General features: G+C 39.2%; 1 protein-coding gene across 3 annotated transcripts in view; it reads right to left on the bottom strand.

The window, feature by feature from the left end:
• Window positions 1-20,752, bottom strand: part of bach2b (BTB and CNC homology 1, basic leucine zipper transcription factor 2b) — a 275,648-nt gene that overhangs the window by 8,937 nt on the left and 245,959 nt on the right. For all 3 annotated transcript variants that reach the window (XM_072555130.1, XM_072555137.1, XM_072555141.1), the window contains exon 4: window positions 4,677-4,883. In XM_072555130.1, the coding sequence (XP_072411231.1) occupies window positions 4,677-4,883 (207 nt within the window). The remainder of the gene's footprint in view (window positions 1-4,676; window positions 4,884-20,752) is intronic.

The following is a 20,752-nucleotide window of genomic DNA, read 5'->3' as shown; positions in this document are numbered from 1 at the left end:
ATTGTAAAGTGTTATAAAGGGCATATAATAAATTGAAGAGTTAGAATCTAAATATACTACAGGATGCTCAGAAGAAGAAAATAATTTGCTAAATTCAGCAAAGTGCCTGAAGCTCTCAAGTGGCCTGAATATGTCACACAGCGTTGTTGCCAAACTCAGGAGTAGTGACTGCATATTTTAATGATGGTCTTACAATAACATTATAATATTTCTTGCTGCCATCATTTTTCCAGGCTACTCAGAACTGTGTACAATCTAGGTCAGGAAATTGTCCATTGCTGCCTCACTGTAATTAGTGTTAGAGCGACTGAATCAAAGTATTTGATATTTCCATGTTGGGACAAAGACTAGCCATCCTGTTCATGCCTCTCAAAATTTTATATATTTCTAACAAGTTGTCCCTCAGCCTCCAACACTCTAGTGAAAACAATCCAAACTTGTCCAACCTCTCTTCATAGCTAACACACTCCAATACAGGCATCATCGTAGCAAATCTCTTTTGCACTCTATCCAAATATTCTACATCCTTCCTATAGTGTGGCAATCAGAATAGTACACAATACTCCAAATGTGGCCTAACTAAAATTTTATTCAGCTGCAAGGACCTATGGGCAACTTTTTCACACAAAGGTTGGTGTGTGTATGGAATGAGCTGCCATAGGAGGCTAGTACAATTACAACATTTAAAAGACATCTGGATGAGTAAGGATATTTAGAGGGCCAAGGGCTGGCAAAGAGGACTAGATTAATTTGGGATACCTGGTCGGCATGGATGAGTTGGACCGAAGGGTCTGTGTCCATGCTGTGCATCTCTATGGTTCTGTGACTCTATAACATCACTTACCAACTTCTGTACTCAATATCCTGATCATTGAAGGCAAACATGTGTGATGGTCGCTTTACCTCCACTCCCTTGTATTGCCACTTCCAGGAACCTATGGACCTGTACCTAAGATCTTTCTATGTATCAGTACTCTTAAGGGTTCTGCCATTTACTATATTCTTTCTTCTTGCATTTGACCTCCCAAAAGGCATCACCTCACATTTATACATTTTATTGTGGCAGCTGTTTGCAGATTTAGACCTATACCTAACTAAATTGAAACACTAGTTGCAATGAAACATGGTTACTCAACAATATTAAACTTTTCAATGCAGAGATTTGTTATTGAAATTAGATGCCTTTTTAAATTGGTCAGTCAATTGACTGAAGTTGTAGATTTTGATGAGGTTGAACTATGAAGAATATTTGAACCTCATCTGCCTGACTGTAGGGGCTACAGTTAAAAATGAGCAGGTTACATATCTATTCAGATATCAGCCACCTCTAATGAATACTGTAAAGGTTTTGCAAGTGGATAGTGTGCCTGCCCAGAGCAGGTAAAAACCATAAAAAGCAGGCATGTTTAAAGGCAGAAATAGCCCTTAGGATAAATGTACAAGTTTTCACTGTGCGATCAGTAGAGCATAAGTTCTCCTCTGGGCGCCATAAAGAAAATCACATCTACCTGCCCAAGACTACTTCTTCAATTTTTCCTCCTGCAAGACCCTCCAAATTGTCAAAAATGGACGACACTTCCTCAAAGTGAGCATAAGACCAAAGCCTCCCCAAAATTCACCTTCAGGCAGCTGTTTTTTGCTTTCTCTTTATGCTTGTCCCAGGCGGACAGTTTCCTGACAATTAAAAATAACACAGTCTCCTAGTTGCTGCAACCAAGATAGAAACCTACGCTGAGTTAAAATTTCCTCCTTGTCCAAAAGCTGCAATAAATGCCTTTTTAATTATATGCAAATATTTGCTGAATAGAGACTAAACTTGGCATTGTTAAGTGGAACGCTGAGCTGTTGTAAGTGATAATTGATGAATATCACATATCCATATTTATTTGAAAAAAAGATATATTCACCTCAGTTTCTATTGTGTCAGGTACTAGACATCACTTTTTGTAGGAGGATGAGATGGAGAGTTTAAATTCTCTATCTTTTGCAATGCTCAGTCCATGTCTCTGTTACAATTATCAAGTCATTTCTTTGTTAAGTAACTTAATTCTGCACCTATCCCATGATTGTGTGATACATACATCTCACTCGACTCGAGCTGCTGATGGCAGAGAGATGAAAATAGCAATCTTAGCAATGCACTGCAGCAAACAATTTGCTGGCCCCAGTCCATGAGCAGTGGCATTTGCTGTGCACCTTCTGGCTGATATCTTTGCAGTCTAGATAAATACACTAAGGAACATATGTTTAGCAAGTAAGCCCAACAACAGCAATGAAAGGCAATAGAAAGATAAAATTAAGAGTCTTCAACCAAAGAACAGATTGAATGTTTTAACAGGAATTGCTGGAAAAGCTCAGCAGATCTGGCAGATCTGGAAAAGGAGTCAGAGTTAACGTTTCAGGTTAAGTGACTCTTCCTCAGAACGGGTCCCAAAACATTAACTCTGATTTCTCTGCACAGATGCTCCCAGACTTGCGGAACGTTTTCAACAATTTCTGTTTTTGCTTCTGACTAACAACATCCATTGAATGTTTTAATGCTTTGCTTAACATACTGAAATGGGTCTTACTGTGGCATTGCTTGTGAGTAGCCTGGTTTTGATGGTTTACTGCTAGCGTGTTCAACTTGCCTGTACCTTAAGACCCCTTATTGTTTCTCTGTGCACCTCAGACATCAGTTAGGACCCATGCTGCTACTGCTAGAACTCTTAAAAGTGGCAGTTGTTGAAAAACATTGGAGCAGAACATTCTGCCACTGATTACGCTCATGGCTGACTGAACAACCCAATGTCTTTTACCCACCTCTTCCCTGTAACTCTGTAAGGGCACTGGTAATCAGAAATCTATCTGAAATGCACTCAAAGACTCAAGCTCCACAGTGCTCTGTGGTCGTGGATTATGAAGGTTCACAACCCTCTGAGTGAAAAATAGATCTCCTCATCCCAGAACTGAGTAACATCCCCTTTATTTTTAAACTTAATTTTTTAGCCTTGGTTCGAGGCTGCCCAACAAGGAGAAACATCTTACATCTGCATCTACCTTACCTATCCCTTTAAGTACTTTTTAAGTTTCAATCAGATCACCACTCAATCTTCAAAACTGGAGAGAATACAGGCCCGGTTTCCTCAATATTTCTTCACAGGACATCCTGGGAGCAAGCCTGGTGTACTTTTGTTGCACTCTGTCTCTGGCAATAATATCTTTCCTGAGATGAAGAAATCAAAACTGTTCACAAAACTCCCAGTTTAGTCTAACCAAGCTCCTACACAACTGAACTAAGATCTCATGGCTCCTGTACACAAATCCTCCAATGATACAGGCTAACTTTCCATTAACCTTCCTAAAGCTTGTTGCACCTTAGCATTTGAGCTTTCAGTGACTTCTTGAGTAGAACTTTCAATTCCCTTTGCACATCTCTATTTTACAAACTCTCACCATTTAATATTCTGCACATCTGTTCTTCCTACCAAAGCAGATAACCTCACATTTTTCCACACTATATTCCATCTGCAATACTCTTGCCCAATTATTAACCCTGTCCAAGTCCTCCTGAAGCTGATTTACATCTTCCTCACAACACATATTAATGCTTAGCTTTGCGCCATTTGCAAATTTCGAAATTTTACATTTGGCCCCAACATCCAAATCACTGATACATATCGTGAATAGCTGGGGCCCAAGTAGTGATCCTTGTGGTATCTCACCGATCACAAGTCTGCCAACAGGAGAATTGCCTATTTATTTCTACTTCATTTTCTGTCTGTCAACCAATCATTAATCCATGTTGGTACTTTACCTCTTATCCCTTTACTTTTACTAAACAGCCTCCTGTGACAGACTTTAACAAAAGCCTACTGAAAATTAAATATACTACATCCATTGGCTCTCCTTTATCAAGTTTGTATATTGAAAGCAACTCTCTTTGGGGAGAGGCCAGATTATCAAAGTTGAAAGAAATTAGCAGTTAATAATTGATTTTCTATGTTGTTCATGTCTCTTTTTAAAGATTTACTATTATCCAAGGAACATTATGTCTCACTTGTCCAGATTGCGTAAAGTTCATATAAAACCTTGAGTTATATCAGACAGGCATCATGTGAAAGGTGTTGTTATTAAATACACTATATTATTAATAAATTTGTTCATAAGTAGTTTCTAATCTAAGCCATGACATCACACAAGGTTTATTTGACCACTTCCCACAGCTAAAGAAACCCTCTTTGGGGAACTGATAGGAGTTAGCTCAATTTAGTTGATCAGAAGCAAGGAAGTTTATCGATATTGAATCCACACAGCATATATAAAAGCCCAAGTAATGTAACTGTGCAAGTAACAACCTACTTTTATAATCTGCGTTATAAGAACACGACTGTTATACGAATTGAAATTTAAGAACTTAACATAAATATTTGTCTTTCTTAAAGCCACAATTATATCACATTGTTATAAATATGACCTTAGGTTAATGAGAGCTCAGTTATTTTTGAGAACATCTTTAGGTTTACACTGAAAGCTTTTCGATTATGTGGATGCAAATCCCTGGCACCTTCCAAAGCTCAGAAAGCATCAGTCAGGACTAAGCTTCATTTTTAGGAAAATTTCGCAACCAGGTGCAAGGGACAGGCAGCAAGCACTCACAAATGTCTGAGTTGACCAAATATTTGAAATCTACTTACCAACTTTTGAATTTCACATTCTAGGTTCTGAATGCAGTCCAGTTTTCTCTTCCTGCATCGTTGGGCTGCTATCCGATTCTTGCTCCGCCGGCGAACATCATGAATGAACTCCAGTTGCTCAGAAGTTAACTTGTGCATCTTCACCATCATTTGGAAATCATTCCTTGGAAGATCTGTGATTTGATCAATTGGAAAGGGAAGTTTGACCTAAAAGACAAGACAATTGGATAGTTAATACATTGGAACATGTGAAATTTGCATATATCATTAACAGGGTCCAAATTCAAAAAATGTATTGCATTGAAAACATAAATCTGTGTATGGATCAATACAACAAGACACAAAGAACAATTCATGTCCCATAAATGTGAGTTCTAGAGAGAGCCTGAACACCTTGTGATATAATATACAATACTGGTCTGGTCACAATAATTGCAAGATTCATGAATTAGCAAAGTATTTAATATGCTGGATACTTAGCACTTAACAGAATTTTAAAGATCTTTAGTATTATTTGCAGTATCTTTGTACAAAGTCCAACAGCTTTGCAACATAGTTTTCAGACTGCAGGTGGCACTCACAGAATGAGTCATCAAAATTCTGCACGACAATAATAATAGGTAGTTATATCACTTTCATCCTTTAGGTTCAGCTGCATTAGCAATACATGACAACACATTTTCATTGACGCTGTGATAGCAACAATTGGAAAAAGAATGAGGCTCTCAGAATGAAAATGTTATTTGGGTAATCTCTGTAATAAAGCTACATTTTAATGAATTTGTGTAACTACAATGTAAACACATGTTCAATATAAATGGCTAGTTTACATCATTGTTACGGCTTAAACATCAATCCAAGCAATTTACAGTCAGAAATAAGCATTGAGTTACAAATCACCAAAATTCCTGCATGTTTTACAACACTCTGCTACTAGTTTGGCAAATATGGAAGCTTGCTGTCTTCCTCTTCATAGTGTCAAGGAATCTGACAAGATGTGGAATTAGGGAATAAACTTATTGCAGGCTGCAAATTACTGGTATATGGACCCTTCCAATGATGTGATTCGCAGTCAGGTTATGCCACACAATCTTGGGAACTCAGAAAGAGATATTGTTGCATTTCACTTGTATACGTAGTAATTTATCCTTAGAGCTATTTTTAATTTTTCTCATTTTTCCTTTCTGTTACTTTATATTTCTGTTAATCCAATCATTATGCTCTACCGCAGTAAGTTATCAGCTATAATAATGGCAGCATGACACTTAACTTAAAGAATCTGTTTCAACAAATAGAGTTTAATAGCATGGAATGGGGCCATTTGGCTCATCATGTCCACACTAATTGTCAAGCATCTATCTAATCTTATTCCATTTTTCAGCGCTTGGTCTGTAGCCTTGCGTGCTATGGTGTTTTAAGTGTCATTTATATACTTCACAAATGTTTGATTGTACCCATGTCCACCACCTCTCAGGTAGTAAGTTCCAAACTCTCATCATTTTTTGAATGATAAAAATCTCCACTTAACTTTCCTCTTATCCTTCTATCTCTTCCTTAAATCAATGCACCCTGGTTATTGACCCCACCACATATAAAAAATGTCTTTCTATCCATCCTTTCCATTGCCACATTATGTTATACACCTCCATCAGGTCTCTGCTTAACCTTCACTTCTCTAATGAAAACAACCCAGCCTGTTCACTTTCTTCTGATAGCATAGACCCTGCAGCCCAGGCAACATCCTCGTAAGTCATCTCCGCATCCTTTCTGGTGCAAACATATTCTTGCTATAATGTGGTGATCAGAACTGTATGCAGTACTCTAGGTGTGGTCTAACCTGTGTTTTATACAGTTCCCGCACAACCTCCTTACTCTTGTATTCTGACCCAGCTACGACAAGTTGCTATATGTACACTTGTAGGCTAACTAAATAGCTCTCTTTCATAAGCAAGTGAATCTCGTGTCTTTTATGAATAAGGTTTTTCTGAATAAAAATAAATCCTTGTTGCAACAGACATATTTTAAACCTTATAGAATGAAATTACTTCACTCTTTATACAGCATATTTGACATTTCAAAATATATTAAGGTGTAACACGTCCAAACACTAAAGGCATTGTTCTTCATATTGAGGGCATCTTTAACCACGTGGGAAGGGAAATTGCGGTCTCTAAAGAAGGAGGCCATCTGGTGTGTTCTATGGTGGAACTGGTCCGCCCTCCAACGCATCTCGTCCACATCCCGCACCTCCGCCCTCAGACCCCACCCCTCCAACTGTAACAAGGACAGAACGCCCCTGGTGCTCACCTTCCACCCTACAAACCTTCGCATAAACCAAATCATCCGCCGACATTTCCGCCACCTCCAAAAAGACCCCACCACCAGGGATATATTTCCCTCCTCACCCCTTTCCGCCTTCCGCAAAGACCGTTCCCTCCGTGACTACCTGGTTAGGTCCACACCCCCCTACGACCCACCCTCCCATTCTGGCACTTTCCCCTGCCACCGCAGGAACTGTAAAACCTGTGCCCACACCTCCTCCCTCACCTCTATCCAAGGCCCTAAAGGAGTCTTCCACATCCATCAAAGTTTTACCTGCTCATCCACTAATATCATTTATTGTATCCGTTGCTCCCGATGCGGTCTCCTCTACATTGGGGAGACTGGGCGCCTCCTAGCAGAGCGCTTTAGGGAACATCTCCGAGACACCCGCACCAATCAACCAAACCGCCCCGTGGCCCAACATTTCAACTCCCCCTCCCACTCTGCCGAGGACATGGAGGTCCTGGGCCTCCTTCACCGCCGCTCCCTCACCACCAGACGCCTGGAGGAAGAACGCTTCATCTTCCGCCTCGGAACACTTCAACCCCAGTGCATCAATGTGGACTTCAACAGCTTCCTCATTTCCCCTTCCCCCACCTCATCCTAGTTTCAAACTTCCAGCTCAGCACTGTCTCCTTGACTTGTCTGGACTTGTCCGACCTGCCTATCTTCTTTTCCACCTATCCACTCCACCCTCTCCTCCTTGACCTATCACCTTTATCTCCTCCCCCACTCACCCATTGTATTCTCTGCTTCTCTCTCCCCACCCCCACCCTCCTCTAGCTTATCTCTCCATGCTTCAGGCTCACTGCCTTTATTCCTGATGAAGGGCTTTTGCCCGAAACGTCGATTTCGCTGCTCGTTGGATGCTGCCTGAACTGCTGTGCTCTTCCAGCACCACTAATCCAGTATTTGGTTTTCAGCATCCGCAGTCATTGTTTTTACCTAATAAATGCTGGCCACCCAGGGACGCCCACATCCCATGAGGGAATAAAACAAGTAGAAGATTTTGAGATCATTTTCCCAAGACAAAGTTACTGGGAATCTCTCCTTCAAGTTTCCATTCGTCTTTATCAAAATGTAACATCATGACAATTTCACCCATCACCCACCATCTGTACCTTCCAATGGTCAGATGATATTTAGAACCCATATTGGTTTGTTTCCTTTGTGCATCATTTTACTTCACTAGACATCACATTCATGACTATCTTTGCCCAAACATTAGTATATTAAATGGGTTAATGTTGTAATAAATAGTACAGACAGGAGTTGATGAAATATTGTTGAAGGTTTTGCTGAAATTAGAACAGGAAGGACATTACTGCTGAAGATTGTTGGTGAAAGTGCAAACCTAGTGGTTATTTATACTTGAGATACAATTTTCAGTATATTTAGCAAATGCATCATGCGTCTCATGGTGGGTTGAATTCAATGGTGCAGGAACATATCAGCTAGATTAATGCTCTTGTACTGGCTCATTCATTATAGACTTATTAAAAAATAGGACAGTCAAAAATACTTTGCAGTAAGGAGCACATCTTCATTACATGGTCAGTACATGATACCTTCTGACATATAAAACATTTAAGCCACAATATTGACATGCAAATCGACTCCTCACTGGGATAAGAAATTTCTGGTTAATACATATGCAATATTTGGCACTTATGTATTTTGAGAGTGAGGCATGCAAGTTCCTGATTTTTGCTGGTCGCTGAAATATGAACATACAACTTTCTTAACATGATTACTTTAGCAGCATCAGAAAATAGGTATAGGTGTAGTCATTCAGACTGTCAAGACTGCTCCAGCATTCAACTAGATCATACCTGTTCATCAACATCAACACCATTTACCCGAAATGTCTTCCTTTCCCTTCGTATTATTTGTTTCCAGAAAACTAACACATTTTGCCTTAAACATGCTCAATGATAGAGCTTCTACAGCTGTCTGTGGAAGGCAACTGCAAAGATTCACCATAAAACATAGAAGCACAGATAAAGCCATTCAGCCCATCAAATCTGTTCCACCATTCAATCATGGCTGACAAGTTTCTCAACCTCATTCTCCCACCTTTTCCCTGTAGCCCTTGATATTCAAGAACTTATCTATCTCAGTGTTAAATATACTCAATGGTCTGTGGCAGTGAATATCATAGCTTCACCACTCTCTGGCTGAAGAAGTTTCTCCTTATCTCCATTCTAAAACGTATTCCTTTTACACTCAGGCTATGCACCCTGGTCCTAGTCTCTCCTACCAATCTTCCCAATATCTACTCTGTCCAGTTCATTCAAAATAATTTTGTATGTTTCACCCTTCATTTTCAAAATGCTAGGTAATACAGACCAGGTCTTCTCAATCCCTCCTCATAAATCATTCAAGCCATTTCTGGGATTAACTTCATGAAAATCCATTGTAGTTCATCTATGGCAAGTATACTGTTCCTTACCTAAGGAGATCAAGAGTGTAGATAACAGTTCAGATGAGATCTCACCAAGGCTCTATACAACTCACTACTGTACCAAGTCAACTTTACTTTTGTATTCAAATTTCCTTCTAATGAAGTCATTTGCTTGCTTATTGTTCAGTACAACTCCATGTTAAATTTTAGTAACTCATAAACAAGTACACCAGGGTCCTTTGGTTCCTGCACTTCTTCAACTTCAACTATTTAAGAAATATTCTGCCTCTAACATTTTTTCTATCTAAGTGAAAAATTTCACACGTATTCATATATATTGCAAGTCCTATTGAAGCCTCTTTGCACCCTCCTCACAAACTTACATTCATTTTTATGTCATTAGCAAATTTAGAAATATTACACTTAATCTACATATGAAAATTATTTATTTATATTGTGAACAGCTGTTGACATAGAACTGGCCCCTGCAGTACTCTATTCTTAAATGTCGGCCTTTCTGAGAATGAGCCATTAATTTCTACTCTCTGCTTGCTGTCTGTTAACCAATACATGATCAATGAGTATATTTTCCCATTCCTATAAGTTATAATTTTAGTTATTAATCTCCTGTATGAGACATTATCAAAAGCCTTCTGAAAATCCAAATACACCACGTTTATCAATGCAAACTCCCCAAAGTCCTTAAAATACTCCAATAAGTCTGTCAATCATGATTAATTGTACATAAATCAATTTTGACTCAACCCAATTTTCGCATTTTTTTCTAATTATCCAGTTATGGCATCATTTATAATTCACTCCAACATTTTACCTGCTACTGATGTTAAACTAACAGGCTTGTGGTCGTCCATTCTGTCTCTTCTCCCCCTCTTAAATAATGGTGTTATATTTGCAATTTTCCAGTCCGCAGGAATCTTTTCAGAATCTATAAAATTTTGAAAGATAATCACCAATGCATTCACTATCAGTCCAGCTATACCTTCAACAATCTGGACAACTGGACTTATCAACCTTAACCCTATTAGCTTTCCAAGTATTAGATCTTATCTAATAGTAATCTCTCTTAGTTCCTCTGTCTCACAAGTTTTTGATTTCTGAGAGATTTTCTAAATCTTCTTCTATGATGACAGATGTTTAATTTTTCTGACATTTCCCTGTTCTCCATGATAAATTTCTGTCTCAACATTTGTCTGAACTAATCCTTGCCTTTTTGACATACCCAAAGAAGATTGCTTAGTCGTCCTTTATGTTCCTTGCTAGTTTGCATTCATATTCTTGTTTCCCTTTCTTAATCAGTATCGTGGTTCTCCTTTTCTGGATTCTAAATTGGTCCCAATCCTCAGGCATTCCCACTTTTTCTGGCATCCTTAGAGGCCACTTCCTTTGACCTTATACAATTGTCAACTTATTTGGTTCGAATAGAATAGAATAGAAGAGCCTTTATTGCCACATGCACTGAGTGAGTGCAATGAAAAGTTTGTAATATTGCCTATTGGCACCATCTTAGATACAAGGTACCTTCGTACAGGTACTTTAAGTGTTGTCAAAGAATTGAAATAGTAAAAAACAAACCATGGGAATACAGAGTTTAAAAAATCCTTGAATGATAATAAAAAGTGACTATGAAGTACTCAAGTTCCGGTCCTTTTCCAAAGTGAGTCTGTGTCTGCCAGGCTTCAGAACATGTGGTCACGCTGCCTTCACGCGCTGGCCTCTGTACTGGACTCGCTCTATTGCCTCTCCACGATTCGGTCCACATGAACTGCTGCCACTATCCATTTCTCTTTCTGTGTTATGCATTAGAGGACCCTTTGGTCTATGTAGACAATATAGTATTTCTTTAAATATTAGCTATTGTCGGTTTATCCTCAAATCTTTTAGTGTATTTTCCCATGACCAACATACCACTTATACCTTCATAATACCTTGTCTTAAGATTTAGGACAAAAGTTTCAGAATGAGCTAATTGCATTCAAACTTGATACAAAGTTCTATATTATGGCTGCAATCTCCCAGAGGCTTCTTTGTAATAAGGTTATTGATTCGCTATTTCTGATTACATATAACTATATCCAAAATTACCTGTTTGCTCCTCGATGTACTTTTCCAGAAACCAATTTGGAATTGATCTTCTAAAACATTAGTGCTGATTTGGATCACCTCGTCAATGTAGAAATTGATGTCACCCATTATCACTGTATCGCCCACATAATATGCATCTCTAACTTCCTGGCTTACACTTTGCCCAAGAATTCACTACAGTTTTATGGCATATAAACAACACCTATCAATGTTTGCAGCCTCTTGATGTTCCTTAACTCCACCCAAACTGATTCTACATCTTGATCCTTCGATCGAAGATCCTCTCTTACTAAATTATTAATCTCATCCCTTAAGATTCTTTTCACACCTCCTTTTCCTTTTTGTCTATCCTTCCAAAATGCTATTATCTTTGAATATTCAGTTCCCAGTCTTGGTCACCCTGTAGCCATTCTCTGTAATGTTAATTAAATCTTACCCATTTACATCAATTTGTGCATTCAAATCGCAAATCTTTTGTAAATAGTAAGGCAATGGCATAGTAGTAATGTCACTGGACTGGGAATCAATTCATAACTCCAGGCTGGGGATATGGGTTTCAATCCTACTATGGCAGATGATGCAATTGGAATTCAGTTAGGGTCTAGCATTAAAAGCTGATAACTATGTAAATATTATCAATTGTTATAAAAATCCACATTGCTCTTTATGGAAGGAAATCTGCCATCATTACCTGGTTTTTCTACAAGTCACAGCATTGAGTTGACTTTTAACTAGCTTCTGAAATGGCCTCCCCTTGCAAGTCACTCAGTTCAAGGCAAGTTCAGGATAGGCAATAAGTGTTGGCTTAGCTAGCAATGTCTACATCCCATTAGGTGTTATTTGCATTCCATTAGAGTGCCTTTAATTTTGCTTTATTAACATTGTTCTCTGTTCCCATCCTATTTGATGTTTGTTGATGCTTTATCCACCTTCTATTTTTGCTTTCGACTTTGTTTTGCCAGTTTTGGACCCTTGACTATCAGGCACTAATGAATATCCCTCTGAAAATGCTGGAAGAAAGTGAGCACTGCAGATGTTGGAGATCAGAGTTGAAGAGTGTGGTACTGGAAACTTGATCAGGCAGCATTCAAGGAGCAGGAGAATTGACATTTCATAGAGTCATAGAGATGTACAGCATGGAAACAGACCCTTCGATCCAACCAATCCAAACCAAACCAACCGATCCAGCCAACCATATTTCTCAACCCAATCTAGTTCCACCTGCCAGCAGCCAGCCCATATCCCTCCAAACCCTTCCTATTCATATACCCATCCATATGCTTTTTAAATGTTGCAATTGTACTAGCCTCCACCACTTAGTTTGGCAGCTAATTCCATACACGTACCACCTTCTGCGTAAGAAAGCTGCCCCTTAGGTCTCTTTTATATCTTTCCCTTCTCACCCTAAACCTATGCCCTCCCCTTCCCCAGAGAAAAGACTTTGTCTATTTATCCTATCCATGCCCCTCATAATCTTGTAAACCTCTATAAGGTCACCCCTTAGCCTCTGACGCTCCAGGGAAAACAGCCCCAGCCTGTTCAGCCTCTCCCTATAGCTCAAATCCTCCAACCCTGGCAACATCCTTGTAAATCTTTTCTGAACCCTTTCAAGTTTCACAACGTCTTTCCGATAGAAAGGAGACCAGAATTGCACGCAATATTCCAACAGTGGTCTAACCAATGTCCTGTACGGCTGCAACATGATCTCCCAACCCCTGTATTAAATACTCTGACCAATAAAGGAAAGCATACCAAACGCCTTCTTCATTATCCTATTTACCTGTGACTCCACTTTCAAGGAGCTATGAACCTGCACTCCAAGGTCTCTTTGTTCAGCAACACTCCCCAGGACCTTACCATTAAGTGTATAAGTCCTGCTAAGATTTGCTTTCCCAAAACGCAGCATCTCACATTTATCTGAATTAAACTCCATATGCCACTTCTCAGTGCACTGGCCCATCTGATCAAGATCCTGTTGTAATCTGAGCTAACCTTCTTTGCTGTCCACTACACCTCCAATTTTGGTGTCATCTGCAAACTTACTAACTATACCTCTTATGCTCTCATCCAAATCATTTATATAAATGATGACAAGTAGTGGACCCAGAACTGATCCTTGTGGCACTCCATTGGTCACAGGCCTCCAGTCTGAAAAACAACCCTCCACCACCACCCTCTTCTTCCACTTTGAGTCTGTTCTGTATGCAATGGCTAGTTCTCCCTGTATTCCATGAGATCTAACCTTGTTAACCAGTCTCCCATGGGGAACCTTGTCGAATGCTTCACTGAAGTCCATATAGGTCACATCTACCACTCTGCCCTCATCAATCCTCTTTGTTACTTCTTCAAAAAACTCAATCAAGTTTGTGAGACATGAGTTCCCACGCACAAAGCCATGTTGACTATCCCAGCATAAGCACTTCATCAGGAATATGACCACTCTTCGACCTTCTTAAGATGCTGCCCGTTTACCTTGTATAATTCTCACCTTCCCCAGAACTGATCCCAATGCCTCAGAAATCGGATGCCCTCCTTTCTACACCAGTTGCCTATTTCAATAAACTGATCATTTCTCAGCAATCAAGTTTTTTGTCAGCGCATATCTTAAGTCAATAAAATACTGGAAATATTCAGCAGGTCAGGACATATCTATGAAGAGAAACAGAGCTTACTGTCAGAATCAAGTGCCTTTATCATAGCAATGTTAATGGCGTGGGTCAATGAATCAGCCATATTAGCAGGTGAGAATCCCATGGTATTCCCAGATCAAGTCTATGGGAGGCCATTCTGAGAATGATCTTCCCATCATTAAAGGACATCACCCACAGCCACAAGTATTAACCCAACAGAGGATGGGCGGCGGGGTCATCATGTGGGGAGCATAAGAAGCCAACATACGCAGGATAACATGTGGGCACCAGGGTGGTTGATCCTTGTTCAGAGACACTCAGTTCTTGATCGAGGGACCTAGCATTGAGGAGCGGAGTGATTCATTCCACTGAGAACCACCCCACTGTCCTTGTTGTCAATCAAACATAGGCAAAAACATCCAAGATGAGATTATGAGCAGTAGGGATAATCAAATTTCCAACATCAAGTGCTAACTTTTCAGTAACAGTGATCATAACTATCTAATTAGAGAGAAGTGCTAAAATCCAAACTAAACGTCAAATTCTTCCTTTGTTTTTGCAAGTTGATTTCTCCATTTTGGTACTAGCCCCTAGATATTAGTGAGGAGGAACTTTGCAAGATTGACAGAACTATTTTTGTCTGTGTTGTTTCTGGACACCAGTCCAACCAGGTTCATTCCTTCATTGTGAGTTTCTAGTAGTTAGACACAATTCAGTGGCTTACTAGGTCATCTCAATGGACATTTAAGAGTCAACCACATTGCAGTGGGCGTGGACTCACATGTACGCCAGACTAAATACTGATGGCAGCTTTCCTTCTGTAAAGAACATTAGTGAATCAGATGGATTGTAATGACAATCAACAATAATTTCATGGTCATCATTAAGTCATGATGGGCGATTTTTATTTCCAAAATTTGTTAAAATTCTAGTTCCACCATCTACCATGGTGGGATTTAAACCAGGGTTCCTACAACAGAATGTGACAGGTCTGTAAACGTTAATTTATCACTGTATTAAACCAGTCAGATGTCACACAGCCCTTGGGTAGAGAAGATGCAGTCAAGTATAAGGTCTTGCTGCAGTCCAATGTGTCACCTCTTGTCTCCTGACCAGTTAGGTATAATTACAAAGACAACACAACTTGTACCTTTTGCTATCATGAAATAAGATACACCTTGTACAAAACAAACGTCTCTTTGTTAAGTCTCAGTAGTGATTTATCCTTACTGCTAGTTAGATAGACCCTTAGACTAGCATAGAAAAGAAGATTATGTTCTTGTGATTATGTTCTATTCAAGTGGCAACAGTAGGTGATTCCCCGTGTGGGGCAATCTAGAATGAGAGTTCATAATTTTAGGCGAAGGGCTGCCAGATTTAAAACAGAGGTGAGGAGAAGTTACTTCTCTCAAAGGGTTGTGAATCTGTGCAATTCACTATCCAGAGTGCAGTGGTTGCTGGGACACTGAATAAATGTAAGAGGAGATAGATTTTTAATTAGTAATGAGTTAAAGGGTCACCGGAAGTGGGCAGAAAAGTGGAGCTGAGGCCGAAATCAAATCAATTTAAATGGAGCCCCGAGTTCTTATGCTATGGCAATCATTAACAGGACTGTTTGTCTGGTACTGCAGCTGAGCAGCCTAAGGCTTTGGATTAGAATTGCAGTTTGTGCCGGTCACGTGGCCTACTGAATATAGCAGTTGATTTTAATAGGTATCATGATGTTAGTAAAAAGATGCATGTTCAAGTTCTGCTCCAATTGTTTTGCCAGTTGTCATGACCAAGTAATTACGTTGTGAGAAACAGGTGACCAAAAACTTTAACTGTGATTTCTCTGCACAGATGCTGCCAGAACTGCTGAGCTTTTCCAACAACTTCTGTATTTGTTTCTGATTAAAATGGCAGATTAGAAATCTATTGGGATCTCTTTGGTAGGTTTGAATACTTTCAGCTGCGTTTGTATTCCTGACTTTACAATTCTGGTGGCATTGAGCTCGTGTCCCTACCTTTGGGCAAGAAGGTCTGGGTTCAAGCCTCACCTACTCTGGAAGTATGTCATAAACATGTTTGAACAGGTTGATTAAAATATACATAGGATGAAGGCTGTCTGCTGTAAGTTTCTATTTACATTTTTAGTTTTTTTACAATGCCCCACCAGGTCTGCCCGACATGTTAGACTTTAAAAGAGTAGAAAGGAGGATTGAGGTTCTTGTGGCACAGTAGCAGTGTCCTCTGGGCTAGAAGATCTGGTTGAAGTCTCACCTGTCCCACAGGTTTGTCAGAACGTGTTTGAACAGGTTGATTAAAATAAAACATAGAAAGGAGGATTGGCAGCAGCGCTCTAAACCAACCACAAGCTATCAATGCTTGGTACCACAGCATATGACACAAATATTCACAACGTGTCTGAGAATACTTAAGACCTGGATCTCTCACACCCACAAACATAATACTATTAGTCTTTACACTCTTAGGACCTAGGCCAGAAATTGAGCAAGATTGTAGAATGCAGGCTGCGGCAATTAATGCTCCGTTCGTGGTTTCAGATTTCAATCATAATATAATCCAACCTCAAATCTCCAACCAAACCGGCCAATTTTCAATACTGTTCATTCTTTGGCAAGTCATCTTTCAAGGTCACTAAACTTTTAAGTAGGGCAAATGAGTGGTGCTTTGTAGCTAGTCTTGTAAAATGGTGCAACAGTCAGAGAACTAAGTAATGAGAATGTAATGCTCTATATTGTGAATTATCAGTCTGGAATTATTTTTAGTTAGCTGTGCCAGTGGACTGTACTTTGGGTGTGCCCCCTGTACATGTGATTACATCTTGTCTCAAGTCTCAGAGATGGGATATCCAAATAAGCAGGGTGACCCAGATCTGTAAGAGGGCACATTCCTGTCATTCCAACAAGAAAATCAAAGGGGATTCCTAAAAGCTGGAATTCAGTCTGACAGTTTGATAGAATCAATTTAGTATTATGAGGCAGAATGTTTTCTAAACTGACCAAAACATGACAATTTCACACTAAGGAATGCGTGAAATAGGATGTAGGATTGAAGGTAAGGTTGAAGATTGTTTTAGTTACTTTCAGAGATAGAGAAGCACAAATTTGTGTTTTCTTATTCAGGTGCTTTAATGGGTTGGGTAGGTTTGGATTACATCAAAATTTAACATCCAGACACCCAAGTTAATATTTTGATCATGTGAGTTCAAATCGTGAAATTTGACCAGAAGGCAACATCTTAGAGCATGGGGTCATCTATTTAAGGTATGGATGAGAAGGAATTTCTTCTCTCAGAGGGAGTCACTCTGGAATTCTTTATCACAGAGGGCTGTTGAGGTTTGGTATATTCAAGCTTATAGCTTTAACTCAGTTGGTTGATGAATAGTTTGTTACATAGAGTGATGCCAACAGCGTGGGTTTAATTCCTGTATCAGCTGAGGTCACCATGAAGGTCATGCCTTCTCAATCTCTCCCCTTGCTTGAGATTTAGCGACCCTCAGGTGAAGCTCATAACCAATCATCTCTCTCTCTCTCTCTAAGGAACCAACAGCTCCACAGTATCTTACAATGACGGCAACTTTACCTTTGACTTTCAGGGGGATGTTTAATTGGTAAGGGAATCAAGGCTTGTGGGAAAACGCAGGTAAGTCGAGTCAAGGATTATCAGATCAGCTATGAGCTCAGTAAATGATGGAACATACCCAATGGGCTGAATGGCCTACTTCTGCCCTATGTCTTATGCTCTAAGTAAATTATAGATGATTGGGAGGAACAAGTTTACTGGTCTGGCTGGCCCTTCCAACTGTATGATATACCAATATTTAAGAAATCTTATACTATATCAGAGAGACATTGTACTGAGAAATTTATATTATATTTTTGTTGGATATGTTAGCCGAGTATCATCATAAAACTTGGGAAATAGAGACCGAATGGAAAAAAAAGGATCTGAACAAACAGTGAATTGTGATTACACTGGAAAAAAACAGTACTCCTATAACTGTCTGCTTTAAGCATCTGCATTTTGGCAACACTCATGGATTTCAGTAAATTTTATATAATCAGAAGCAACTTCTGTGTTGTTTTGGCTTGACCAATGATCAAATTCATAAACCACCAGGTTACAAAAAAGAATGTAAAGTACTTTTTTCCAAATTTCCTACACTGTAAATGCATTTGAACAAGTCTAGGTTCAAGCTGGTGCGAACAGCAGTGACTCGACCACAAAAGAATTCAGTTTTTTTACAATGACATATCGAATTATTTCACTTCCATCAGAAAAACTCTGCTTTGCACTATTAAAGCAGGGTTTGCAGTGCAGTTAGGGATATGGCACTGCTCAGAATATTGTGGTCACAGATTTACAGTGATAAATTAACACCAAAACTGGTCACTTTACTCAGCAGTTATTAATTAAGAAATATTGTAATTTTGTAAAATAAAGGAAGCCAAAAGACCTGATCCCTCACAGACATTTCCCAATACATGAACAGTTTCCTTCCTCTTTCAAAGTGCATTGTCCTCAACCTTGCTAGTTGCTATTTTTGATACCTCATTCTCCTCTTTAGGCCTATTGACATTCATTGTGTTTATTTATAGGGCAACGGAAATAATGACTTTCTGGGTTAAAAATGCATGGAAGCATTTTTTTAGAAATTCAGGTTTTTGTTCAGTCTGTGAGAGTTGGCCCAATACTAAATAAGGTTTAGGCATGTAAAACGGATCCCAAACCATTAATCACCTGCAGCATACATTACACTCTGCCAGATGAGGGATGTTAATTTTCCTTTGTCATTTTTATGATCTGCATGTAAAAAAGAAAACTGTCCTTGGTTCTATTCACATTCATCCTTTCAAAAAATGTTCTCATTCAGAAAATGCTTGACATAAATGAAGCAGATCATTAAAAGAAAAAGAAAATCCCTTTATAGGGAGTTGTGCAGAAAATAATTGTGAGGATGGGCAAGCAATCTGTTCTCTGGCATCTGCCAAAGTCACTCTTTTCCTCACCTCTAGGCTGTGCATGACAGACATGCAATTTGACTAGTCATCCTTTTTGCCTTTCTGTGGAGCACTGTTTCACATCAGCTTTGAAACCTATTCTGAACCACGAACCTGAAATTAGATGCTGTGCAAGGGAGATTATGCAGTTGCTTGCCTGGCAGAAATTGGGTAGCAGCATTCCAAAAGTTACAGGGATGAATTTAACACTCTCATTCCTTTGCCACTTTGTCAGTTCTTGCTGCCTGAAGCAAGCAGAGAGGTAATTTAGGTGATTAAGTATGTTACTATGAAGGGGAAATGAACTGGTAACCCAATGAAGGGCTACCCCAGTCTCCACAAAAATAACCTGCACACCAGCTACACTGGACATCCTTATTCACAGTTTCCAAAACTGCACTGACAGGGTCAGGTGCCTCAAAATTATTTAATTGGCCGTTAATTACGTTGGGATATTCTAAGACCGCAAAAGATAGAATATTCATGCAAGGTATAACTTTAAAACTCTAGTCTAACTTGGTCTGGCCTATTGTAACTCCAGACCCACACCAAAGTGATTGGCTCTTAACTGCCCTCTGGTCAATTAGGGAACAGCCGAGCCAAAAGTCAATTCTTCCACGTTCTGCCTCTTCCATTAAATTGTACCTGATGACATTTCTGTAAAATCATTTTGTGAATGCGAGCTGTTGTTACAAATCCATCTATTTAATCCAACCCTTCCTTAAGCTAGGTCAAGTTCTGATAAGACCTCTATAGATCCTTTTGGGACATTCTATTTTAAAGCTATGAAAATAAATACAAGTTGGTGTTCATGTGCTTTCATGTAAAAATGACGATGGAAAGAACAATGAGAAAGTGTGGTATGTGGTGAATATAAACTTTGCTGCTGTCATTGACTACAAACTACATCTAATTCAAATTGAGGATTTTTTAAAAACTATTTTAAGTGTGTAAAACTCCTGCTGTACTATTTAATATCTGAAAGTATCAAACAACTGAAAAGATGCACACATTTTACATTTATTAACTAAGCAATCATATTGTAATTATGACCATTATTCACCTAATATAAAGTAAGAAATATTAATTTCTGATAATTCTGATTTTTACCTTGCCTTGGGCTATGTTGAATTGATTTATCCTCTTTTCCTATAGTTCTCATCATCCCCATCCACCTGACCTAGCACCCTGTAGCCAGTAGCCATGAGAGTCTCACAGTCATAACTGTCCTCTCTAGAATAAAACGAAGCTGTCAATGATGACACTGTACAAATGCACAGTGTGCTTAAAATGGCAGTAATCATTAATGATCTTGCAGCAATCTCCACAGGCCATGTTAACTGTTTTTCATTCTGTAAAGATTAATGTCTTCATTAAAGAAGTGGAAACAAGGATATGATATGTGTGTTTCTAAGTAACATTACGAGGTAGCTTCTATCTTTATGACTATCTCTCCTCCCTTCCTGGAAAGCATCACAAATTACACTTGAAGCTGTACTGCTCAGCATGGCTCAGTTCAGGAATGAACAATTGTAGGCCTCATTATCCCTCCATGATTATAAACGTTGGCACACCATTACTTAGCATCATAGCACACTACTAAGTCTGCTA

Source organism: Chiloscyllium punctatum, chromosome 3 (genome assembly GCF_047496795.1).
Source record: "Chiloscyllium punctatum isolate Juve2018m chromosome 3, sChiPun1.3, whole genome shotgun sequence".
Taxonomy (NCBI): domain Eukaryota; kingdom Metazoa; phylum Chordata; class Chondrichthyes; order Orectolobiformes; family Hemiscylliidae; genus Chiloscyllium; species Chiloscyllium punctatum.
The sequence above is the reverse complement of the archived record's forward strand: the minus strand, read 5'-3'. Positions and strand labels throughout refer to the sequence as shown.